The sequence below is a fragment of the Vigna umbellata genome, chromosome 1 (genome assembly GCF_029865625.1).
Source record: "Vigna umbellata cultivar VRB3 chromosome 1, Vumbellata_1.0, whole genome shotgun sequence".
NCBI lineage: Eukaryota > Viridiplantae > Streptophyta > Magnoliopsida > Fabales > Fabaceae > Vigna > Vigna umbellata.
The window spans coordinates 27,069,817-27,081,685 of NC_142165.1; the positions used below are offsets into that span (position 1 = coordinate 27,069,817).

The following is an 11,869-nucleotide window of genomic DNA, read 5'->3' on the forward strand; positions in this document are numbered from 1 at the left end:
TATAGTTTATTGTGAAAATTTTAAATTAATAATCTCTATATATTCTTTAGTTGTGAAAATAAATAGTCTACATTTTATTAAAAGATATTTATAGAAAGTAATTATAAAAGAAATAATAATTATAAGAGATAGTTAATGATAAATATGACTAAAACGAAATAACATGATATTTAACATATTATCACACAAATTATATATAAATAAAATTATTCATTTTTTTCCCTTTTTTTTTATATTTTTCTTTAATCAAATAATTTCTATTTTATTATATCTTTTGTTAATTTACCTTTTACCAATATACTATGCAATAAAAACCTCTCTATTTCTCTATTTCAATTTTGCTTCTTCCTGTACCCGCGCACACCTTGACCGTCTCTATGATGAACGCCTCCATCATTGGTTCGGCTTTCTCTTTTCGTTTTTACTCTATGTCACTTTATGTTTTTTTTTGCCTCTTATTTTTTCTTATTGTCTGCGTGTGCACCATGTTGTAGATCCGTTGCAGGGTGATTTCCCAGAAGTCATAGAGGAGTATTTGGAACATGGCTGTATGAAATGCATTGCCTTTAATCGCCGTGGTACCCTTCTCGCGGGTAGCCTCTCTGTTCTTTTCTCTATGTCTCTTTCCCTTTCTCTTCAGTGTTTTATGATATGGTTGTTTTTGGGTATTATCCTTGATGTATTCCTGTACAATGTTTTTGTCTTTTGATTTTAAAGATGGATTGTGGTTAAAATTCTTTTTTATGTTTTAAATGGCGATTTCAAGGTTAAAGTAACCAACTTTGCTTAGTATATTTCTTTTCCCTGATGACCCAGGTAAGACAAGAACATTATTTTTGTTCAGGTGTTTTTTGTTTGATAGTTTTGCTTATGGGATTATGTTGAATTTGAGATTTTAGCATTAAGCTCAGAGTGGAGTTCTGTGTTTAATTTTTTATTTTTATTTTTTGCTTTGGCCTGTTGATGGAAAAATATTAATATCTACTCATACATCCTCGCCTGATGTAGTAATCATGCAATTGATGTCAATGCACGGTATAAACATGATATGCATGATGTGGTTGTTTGTTTATTCATGTTAATTTCTAAGCTTAGTCTTCTATAGAAAAATATGCTAAATTTATATGCAAGTCCTGTTCATTGTATGATTTATTGAATTTAGAGGGGAAGAAAGAGAAAAAACAGAACATGACTGAATCGAAATTTGTTGAGAGAACTAATAGAAGTGTTTTTATTTTTTTATTATCTGAAATAGATAGGGTCAAATGATAGTACATAAGTAGGTGCAAACTTCTCTTTGCAAACCGGTTCTGTAAAATTGAGTTGAACTTAAAAATTCATTTCCTAAGTTACTATCAGATCCTACTCTAATTATGGTTTTTTAGTCTAATCTAACTAGGGCTGTTGAACCTATGTTTATCAAATCACCACAATATATACTTATACTATTCCCACCATGGCATAAGGACCTTACCCTCAAGTTAAATTTGAAGTATACTCTCTAAGATCCTATCCTTGCCAGGTTTTCTTAGTCTACCCTAACTAGGTTTATTGGACCTATCATATATCAAATCACCCATAAATACCCTTTCTATCATCGCGAGAGGGTCTCACCTTACAAACCAATTGAGTTTAAAGTCTACTGCTACACATTGATACTGATGAACTATACATGCATTTTAGCATTTGACTCATGAACCACTCAATCTACCAACAGAGTTGACTATTAAACATTTGTAATTATTGCATGCACTTTAAAGTTAATGGTATGAACAATTTAAGATCAATGAACCAAAGGCAATATGATTGCAGGCGAGAAATAGCTATTCATCAGTTACTTTGAGTCTCAGTTTATGTTGATCGGACAGTTGTGTCAAATGCTTTCTGAACCATCTCTGATTTGTCTTTCATCTGAATTTTTTCTCCCTGGGGAGCAACTTTTGTGGGTTTATATTTTGAAGTATCCATTCCTGTTATGGATTATGCCAATCTGATAGTTATTCTAATTTTATATTTAGTTTATCATAATGGATCACGGACAATCTCGTTAAGTTCAAGAATTTTGAAAAAGCATTCTGATTTGATTTGATTGACATATTTCTATTTTTCTGATTAAATTTCAAGAAAAAATATTGGTAGATTTTCTTTGAAAATTGTGGTACTTCATTTTCTGAAGCATGGACTTATTTCCATGATGTGTGCTATTTGTTCAAAAGTTATTGGAGTTATTGTATGATATCAATTTTCTCATTTTGATCATGATTTGCACAATTGAACTAGCTGGGTGCAATGATGGAAGTTGTGTTATTTGGGATTTCGAAACAAGAGGCATCTCTAAGATTCTTCATGATAATGAATGTTCTTCCCCCATAACCAGCATCTGTTGGTCAAAGTATGGTCATCGAATTCTGGTATCTGCTGCTGACAAATCATTAATTTTGTGGGATGTTATGAGTGGTAAGAAGATAACACGAATAGTTTTGCAACAAACCCCTCTACAAGCGCGTCTTCATCCAGGATCTTCAACACCATCTCTTTGCTTAGCATGTCCTCTTTCATGTGCTCCTATGATTGTTGACCTGAATACAGGAAACACAACTTTGCTTAAGGTTTCTGTGTCAGAGACAAGCAATGGACTAATCCCTCCCTCACGCAATAAGTCTTCTGATGGAATCACCTCCTTTACACCAACCGCTGCTTGTTTTAACAAGTACGGGACTCTGGTTTATTTGGGAAACTCAAAAGGTGAAATTCTTGTTATTGATTACAAAATTGGTGAAGTGCGTGCTGTAGTCCCAATCACTGGTGGTTCTGTTGTAAAGAACATTGTGTTCAGCAGGAATGGGCAGTATCTACTCACGAACTCCAATGATCGAGTAATAAGGATCTATGAAAACCTTCTGCCTCTGAAAGACGAGGTCAGAACCCTTGATGAACTGAATGAGAACTGTGGTGATGTAAATAACAGTGAGAAGTTGAAGGCCATTGGGTCAAAATGTTTAATTTTGTTCCGGGAATTTCAAGATGCCATCACAAAGGTACACTGGAAAGCCCCTTGTTTCAGTGGTGATGGTGAGTGGGTAGTCGGTGGTTCTGCTTGCAAAGGTGAGCACAAGATTTACATATGGGATAGAGCTGGGCATCTTGTGAAAATCCTTGAAGGACCAAAGGAAGCTCTTATCGATCTAGCATGGCATCCTGTACATCCTTTTGTTGTATCTGTTTCCTTGAATGGCTTTGTTTATATATGGGCAAAAGATTATACCGAGAATTGGAGTGCATTTGCTCCTGACTTCAAGGAGCTTGAGGAAAATGAAGAGTATGTAGAGCGTGAAGATGAATTTGATCTGATTCCTGACACTGAGAAGGTAAATGTTATTTTGTTGGATTGGTCATGGATATCTTTATTTCTTTTTACCCATTTATTTTTGTGTAATATGCTTGCACAGGTGAAAGGTCCTGATGTAAATGAAGATGAGGAAGTTGACATCGTATCAGTGGAGAAAGATGCCACTTTCAGTGATTCTGATATGTCTCAAGAAGAGCTATGTTTCTTGCCAGCAACCCCTAGTCGTGATCCTCTGGAACAGCAAGACAAGTGTGCAGAAAGTTCTTCAAAGTTGTTGGACAGCAATAACACTGGATCCCCTTCAGAAGAAGCTGGACCAAATGGACTTATGATGAATCACGCATCCAGTCTTCTTGAAGGTAATAACATGCTTTGCATTATATGATTGTAGCAAAATATTTTGATTCTTAAAACTCACAAATTCTAATTCTAATCCCCAATCCAAAAAATAAAAGTTATAGAATCATGATCTTGTAACTTTGCCGGTAAATTTATGTCGTAGGCTTAACTTTGCAGTTTGAAACTTCACTTGATTAAGTCTATTACTTGAAGAAATTGGATAACTACATGTCTATGTTTACTACAATGGAGACATGATGACGGGTGAAAAAACTGATATTTGAGTTGAAGAGAATTGAGGAGAAAAAGATTCTATTTTTTTTTTCTTTTAGTCAACATTTCTGTTCAATCAAATAGAAGGAAAATGCATGACTGTTTGTGTTCTTTCGCTTTCTTTTGCTCTATTTCTTCTTAGCCAAGTATAATGGTAGGTTTAACATGTTAATTAGAATAGGACCAATTAGCTTGGTGATTATGGTTCTAATAAATTTCAAGGTCCCCAAACTTTTTCCAGTGTACTGGCTTAGAAATTTCCCTTTTTATTCCTGGTGTGGTTGAAATGCCAATGTATTGTGTATGCATTTTTCTGGTATGTACCTTTTGACTCTAATGCTGCCTTCAATAATAGTGTTTTATTTTTCAATTTTATGAAGACGATGCTGGGCGCTTTAAAAGAAAGAGAAAACCTTCAGAGAAGGTGTTGGAATTGCAAGCAGAAAAAGTTAAGAAATCTTCAAAATCAAGCAAATTGGCAAAACCCAAGAGCAAATCTTTGGTTGATCAAGATAATGGTAACAGTTTTCATGGTGATGGGATTTCTGATGAATGATTGTAGGTTACGAAATTCTTGTTTACAAAAGCACAATTCTTTTATCAATTTTTGTTTTTGTTTGGTTTTCATTTCTTAAAATTTTTACGTTTGCATAGCTTTATTTAAACTTCCCTCCTTCTCTTTCTTGACCTATGGTGGCTAGTGAAAGGCTGGTGCTTCCTTTAGTTCATCTTTTTTTGTGGCCATCCTCATTGGTAACAATTTTTTTCGTATAGGTTTGAGTTTATATGAACTTGTTTGAATGACCAATGTTAACTTGTTGAACCTTTGGGATAGCTATACTAAATAAATTTCTCAACTAGTTTGATTTTTCTAGCACAATGTAATTTTTCTAGCAATATTTAACTAGTTCGGGGAGCAGTTTTTTGAGGTTAAAGCAAAATCCACGCCCCTTTTGTCATGTGCAATGTTTTGCTTTATGATCTTCTTTTGTATCATTTATAAATTGCATTCTGCATTTTTTTATGATGTGTGCCACATTGTTTAAATTGTCTGTGGTCTAATGTACTGCCCCCTATTTTGTTTAATATACAGTTATGGAAGTGGCATGATCCAATGATTTTTCTAGCACCCAACAATCTTACACTGCTCTTTAAATATGTTTTGGGATGATGATTGGTCGGATAACGTGGTATTGAGCATAAAATCTCTAGCACACTGATCCTGCCATCCAGAAAATCAATTATTTGAGACCACCCTTTTTCCATTTAGTCAAGATTTTCAAACTTATTTGTCCTACCTCTTCCTTCCCTCCTGATAGGTCTTGGAATTTTTACGTTAGGAAAAATAAACTTAGAAGTTAGTAAGTGGTGGTTAGGGGAGTTAGGAGGAGTTTAATAGCAGTTAGTGGTAGTTTCCTTTGGTTGTTGATGGTTTCCTTTGATGCTTTGTTTTGTTTATGTCTTTTAAGGAGGGGGCATGTATTTGGCTGGTTGTTGAGTGTTTTATTAGAAAAACAGGGAATGTTTTCCCTTGACTGCAGTTGATTGTTTTCAGTGTTTTCCCTTCAATAAAACTGTTTTCCTCACTGTGAGGATTCATTTATCTGTTGAGATTGTTTATTTTGAGATAGAATATAGGTTCCTCTTCACCAAGAAACCTAACACCTCCACTTCTCCTTTTTCTGTTCTGGTTTGTGATTTGTCTTCATCTTCCCTTGGTAGACATGTCTTTTATGCTTGATGGACACGTCTGTTTAAATATATAAAATTGTATATTATATTTATGTAAATAATATATAATACGTAATACATATATTACAATTTACATCTAATGATAACTTAAAAATATAACTAATAATAATTTTTAAAGGCCTATTAGCTTGTTTATAAGTTTTTCTGAACCAGGTTCAGGCTAGGTTAGCTTTTCGAACAGATTGCCTTCGACGAGGAAATAGGTCAGATGTTTTAATTATGAATCAGGTTCTTTAGCTTACCAAGGCTTGGATGCCATGTAATTCATGTGGTTAGGGGTGATGTATGATTATGGAGGGTATTGAAGAATATTTGTAATGTATTATTTTACTCTTAAGTATTACTAAAGGAAAATAAAATTTCAAGAATAACTTTGTTAGTACCTCTTAAAATCATAACCTATTTTCACTTCCCTTAAAATACAAAATCCCTCTAATGTTATTAGGGAGAGATTTTAGCGTCCTTAGTTTCCATATTCTCTCTTCGCTGAATGTTTGAGCTAACGAGATAAAATTAGAACAAAGAAAATTCTCCCTTACCACTCATTGGTTTCAACTAAGTCTATTGTTATTGATAGAACAATTTTTTAACCTTCATTGATGGTTATCACATTTGAAATAGTTGGTGGAAATAAGTCAAAGAGCTTGATCTATTTATCAAAAAGGTTAAGTTTTGATTTCTTAAAAACTTTGTTTAAAAAAAAATTAGTTAGACTGACTTTAAAAGGACAGTTTACTACACTTAAAAGTCCAACGTGTTTATAAACACAGTATATATTATCTGAACGAAAATGTTTGGTTGATTTTGAGGTGGACAAATTGCATAAATTGAACTTATCTAGTATATAATTGAACTAAACTTTTATAAGTAGTGTGACTGAATTGAAATGATTATCTTGTATAGAATTGCATAATGTGAAACAAAGCAAATAGACTAATCTGAATGATTTAAATTATTTAAAATGTTTGAACTATTCTCAATATGTGCATGATCTTAAATCATATTTTTCAATTTCATTAGTTATAATTCAATGCAGTTTACACAATTTAGTATAGGGGCGTTTAATTTTTTTTCTTTTTCAAAACGTGAGTTTTTTCAAATGTAGTTTAGTTTGGTATAAGTTTAGCTTTTTAACATAACCTTAGTTTTAAGAAAACATTCTGATTTATTTGAGGGGACTTATCCAAACGAAGGGGCTTTTTTGGTTGATTTGGATTAGAGAGGGAAACCATGATGTATGAGGAAATGGATTGATAACGAGATAATGCAAAATGCCTTGAAGGGTGTCTATGAAAGGTAAACAAGTTACCAATTCAGTTTAATTTTTGATAAGTCTTTGTTTAAAATGTAATTTCAGTTTTCAGATATATGCATCTTAAGTATTTCATTAATGAAGCATTAAATAAACAAATCCATTCTGATTGCCATTGTACTTTTTGACCAAACTATCTTATCTCAGTTATAATAGCTAGTTGTAGATTTAAAGTTAATTTTGAAGTTAAAAGTTGATAATAAAAGAAATTGTCGTAAGTATTGTAAAAATAACTAAGATTGATGCTTAGATTGAAGGCTTGAAGAAGGTGTTTTGATGACAACAATTGTAGTTAATACTAAAACTATGCTGAGTTTATTTGAATATAAGTTAGAAGTATTTTTGAAATCTTTCACTACTTGAAATATGCATATTTTTTTTAATAGAGAAGTTCTGAAAATATACTTTAAGTTTTGTATTCAGTCACCATAATGGCGTGAATCATGTGTGAATGTGGAATTCTAGAAGTTTTCTTTTCAAATATAAAGTTGACATGCAATCCATATGGATGTAAGTATATTTTGAGTGCATTTTAGATTGGAAAGTTTAATAATAATAAACCATATTTCATTTTTTTCTTTCATATATATGCAATTGATTTTTTGTATTTGTATCTTTTTAGGTCCATACAAAGAAATGAACCCATTTGAAACAAAAGTGTATTGATGATTTGGTTTTGTTATGAATTAACCAAGAAGCAGCCTAGGAGAACTTGTGTATAACTTTAATTCTATGCAGTTAGATGATAATTGGATTATTGATAAAGAATACCTAGAAAGAAGATGGAGAGGTGCCAAGTATAATGAAGGGAACAAAGATAGTGTGGAAGGCTATTATTATTATTATTATTTTATCTTATTATAGTAATGATCTAGAGTTGGATAGTTTGTTTTTGTTTTTAGTACTTTTTACTAGCTATAACACTTGTAATTTTAGCTTAATTTATTAGAATGAGTCTTTCAATTTGTATGTGAGCTTTTATGCATTTTCATTGTTTACATAGATATGTTGGAAGACATTTTAAAGTTATTTGAATCACTGCGTTTACATCCAATTTTATATTTTAGTGAAGAATTTAACATTTGTGTTACAAATACTAGAATGATAAACCGTGCAATCCACCAGGTATTTAAATTATGTTTGTAATTTTTTTCTCTTTTTTAGAAGGATTTTGATTATAACTACTTTGGAGTTTATTTTAGTGGTTCAACGATTCCTTTGATGCATAAAGGTTGGTGTTCTCGTACAAGATATTGTGTAACAAGATTCTATATTACATTGAAATTGAGGTCTTTTGAGGGTTTATGCAAAATAACATTGATATTAAAAAATTTTATAGGCACTGTAAAGTAGCTGTCATTTATACCTCTATAAAAGGACTTCCATTAATATTTTTATTTTATCTTTAGTTTTATGTTAAAATTAAAAAATAGAGATAAACTATTCAAATACTAAAAATAACTATTACTTATTTGTATATTTCAAAAACATAATATACTATGAGTAATTTATTACTTTATTTTTGTGGGAACCAGCATTATTAATTTATTTTCTTTAAAAGTAAGAAAACATATAAAAAATTTAAAATCATGGCATGCTTTTTTTATACTAATACCATATAATATACATAAATGGTTAAATGTTATGTAACTTTTAAAAGACTATTAGTTGTGTGTTTTGATGTGTACTATTTATTATAGGATTTACAAATTAAATATCGGTTATTTTCATGCATACGCACGGAGATGAGTTAAAATTGTGGGGTTACTCAATTTCTTTATATTATTACAAGTAGCACAAACAATTATCACTGCTAAGCATATGTTTTTAGCAGACACCCCATACAGCAGTTAACAGTATACACAAATTAATTATATGGTAATGTTCCTTTGCAAGTCCTTATTTATAGAGGAAAGTGTTTTTAACAAGAAACCATGTGAAAGGAAATTAATATGATGCCATTGATTTCTCTACTGTCTACGTAAGCGAAGCTTGTAGGTAGCATAAACTCCTAGGGCCACCACAAGAACTGCTGCACCCATGTATATCATCTTTTGTTTATCCTCTTCATTGAACCTCTTAGCTAGACCAGTCACAGCTTGAGAAGCAGAAGCAGCCACTTCCTTAATTCTAGACCTTGTTGATTCAGGCATGTTCTTTTCATCACCCTTGTCTCCAACATCATTGCCAATTTTACCATTCATTTTCTCTCCTTCAAATGTTCTCAACCCTTTTCTTTCTTCTTTGATTTCCTCATCCTTTTCATGTGCCTTTCCTGATTCCAATCCCTTCCTGGAATGCTCTTCTTCACTTTCTTCCTTTCCAATAGCCTTTTGCTTTTCCTCAGCAATTTTTTCCTCTCCCTGAAGCTTGTCATTGGTTGAACAGGTAGCTTCTTGGGGAGTTTCCTCTTGACCCTTTTGAGGCATAGATTCCTTTGTATGTTCTTCTGGGGTTGAAGTTGATCCATCATGATCAACTTTTGTACTATCATCTTTTGGGGGGGTTTCTTCTTGACCCTCTTGAGATTTAGACTCTTCTGTGTCCTTTGTTGGGGTTGATTTCTCTTGATCAACTGGTTTTTCACTTTTAACTTGGGTTGTTGCAGATTTTTCTTCAACTTCCCCTTGACCCTTTTGATGCATAGCCTCTTCTTGTGTGGCATTTGGTGGAGTTGAAGTCTCATGATCAACCTCTTCTTCATTCTCATTTGTTGATTTGGTTTTCTCCTGGTTATCATCTGCAGGAGTAGAAGCATCTTGGTTTTCATCCACAGTGTTGTTTGCTTCTGTTTCTTGTGGTGGTTCTTTAGGAGGTTCTTCTGTCTCCTTTTTAGGGACTTTATCTGGAATAGTTGGTATTATTATGATGACAGTTTTTCCATCAACCTTTCCCTTAATCTTGTTCATGTCACAATATTCTGGAACTTGATACAATGTATTGAAACGGACCCTTATATTGTTTCCAAGAGATCGTTCACCATGAACTCTAACCCTTGCAAAACCGTATTCAACCTTAGCACCCACATGCTCACGTGCAAAACCTGTATCATGGGACACCACATGCACAAGGTTACAAAAATGGAAAATCTTCAACTCAAACTCCAACAATGAAGAGAAAAGAAATCAAAATTATATATAGATATAATAAATGATCTCCCACATAAATATTTTTTTTTCTACTGCTTTAACAAAATAGCAATTCCTATATAAGTACCATAGAAATCCAACTCTAATGAACTATATAAACTAATACACATAAAAAGACTAAAATATCCGAAAATCTTAAATCTATTCGTTTATAACTTTTTTGTTTATATTTATATATTATTCATTTTACTCACTCCGAAACTTTTTTAAAACTCAAGATTACATTTCTCTATGTAACTATATATATATATATATATATATATATATATATATATATATATATATATTTTTTTTTCCTTAAAATAGTAGACAAGAATAAATATTTTATGCACATAAATAGTAAATGATGACTAAAACATAAATATACTATTCTTATGCATTAATTGATTCCTTTTTAAATGATTAATTTAACAGAAAAATCAATAATTGATAAATTTAGTAAATGAAGCAAAGGAACTATAAGAATTAATAAAGGAAACGAACCATCAGGAAGATGAACGCGCAGGATGATTGATTCCTGCGTTTCCTCTGTATCAGATTTGGCTTCCACATCTTGGTAGATGGACATGTTCTAACCCTTTCTCTTTGGTTCAATTTCTCTTTATATTTTGTTTGCCTTCAATTTCAGCAAATTGAGTAGCAAATGCAATGGAAGAATGAATATTTGTTGATGACTGGTCTCGTTTTATAGTGAATAGTTGAGATGTTGAGTTTTCTTAGAAACGAAACCATTCCTTTTTGGTTGGTATGATTTCCCTGCGAGATTGAACTTCGTGAATATCCTCTTCTCATTTGTGAGGTATAACTTCTTCAATAAATAAAGTGAAAAGTTCTTTGTTTGGCTCATACACCTCAAATTTCAGCAAGAGGGGGCAAACGTTTTGTTTTTAGCATCATTACTTTACAGTTTCACTCATTATTGAATGCTTCAACTAAAATCTTAAGAAATGGAGTTAGAACTTCTTAGAAGAGACTTAAGAGATTTTGTTATCAGAAATATATATATAGACACACACACACACTAAGTTTCCATCCAAACATGTGTTTAATAAGAGAAATTAATTAATTAATTATAGGCATTTTTAATTTTCCACACATATTTTACTTCAGTCCGCGGTTGCACTCTACACCTCAGATAAACACAAATGGAAATAGAGAAAGGAAATATAATATTTTACTCTATTTACTTTAAATTAATGGAAGAAAAAGTAAAATAGAAGAATTTGTAAAAATAAATGAACCCATGTTATTTTTAAATATAAGTTTAGTTTAACTTTCAATCAGACAGAAAATCAAGGAAAAATGATCAATTTAAATGTTTATTTATTTAATAGGATTTTCATTTGATTATTAGGATTTTTTTTTTAATTTCGTCTATTATTTTTTTACTTTATTATTTTATCTTGTTTTTCAAATAACAAAAAAATATGATCTTTTTATATAAATTCATAGTAACATTATGATAGTTACACGTCACATTAAATAATAAACATCATGTGATACATTTAGAAATTAACTCAGAAAATGTGTTACACTTAATAGTGTAACTCAGAAAGGAAGTTGAAAGAATAAATTAGATTCAGATATTTTAAAAAAATATTATGAATTAAAACTTTAAAATATGATATTTTAAAACTTATTAATATAATATAATTTTAGTCTTCTTAATTTTATTTTTCGACATATTAATATCTT

General features: G+C 31.4%; 2 protein-coding genes across 3 annotated transcripts; one reads left to right on the forward strand and one right to left on the reverse strand.

The window, feature by feature from the left end:
• The first annotated feature begins 331 nt into the window (after positions 1-331).
• LOC124847268 (protein RBL-like) lies at positions 332-7,994 on the forward strand. Of its 2 annotated transcripts, none has more exons than XM_047324720.2 (6): positions 332-399; positions 495-593; positions 2,281-3,368; positions 3,450-3,708; positions 4,342-4,519; positions 5,867-7,994. In XM_047324720.2, exons 1-5 carry the CDS (start codon positions 378-380, stop codon positions 4,515-4,517), a joined length of 1,644 nt encoding a protein of 547 aa, XP_047180676.1. In that variant the 5' UTR covers positions 332-377; the 3' UTR covers positions 4,518-4,519; positions 5,867-7,994. The 2 variants fall into 2 exon arrangements, with proteins under 2 accessions (XP_047180676.1, XP_047180678.1); XM_047324722.2 differs by lacking the exon at positions 5,867-7,994 and adding an exon at positions 5,055-5,564.
• Positions 7,995-8,869: 875 nt separating this feature from the next.
• LOC148205031 (uncharacterized) lies at positions 8,870-10,813 on the reverse strand. The gene is made up of 2 exons (XM_088109717.1): positions 10,658-10,813; positions 8,870-10,068 (listed from the first exon to the last, which is right to left on the reverse strand). Exons 1-2 carry the CDS (start codon positions 10,740-10,742, stop codon positions 8,996-8,998), a joined length of 1,158 nt encoding a protein of 385 aa, XP_087965843.1. The 5' UTR covers positions 10,743-10,813; the 3' UTR covers positions 8,870-8,995.
• Between the last annotated feature and the right edge of the window lie 1,056 nt (positions 10,814-11,869).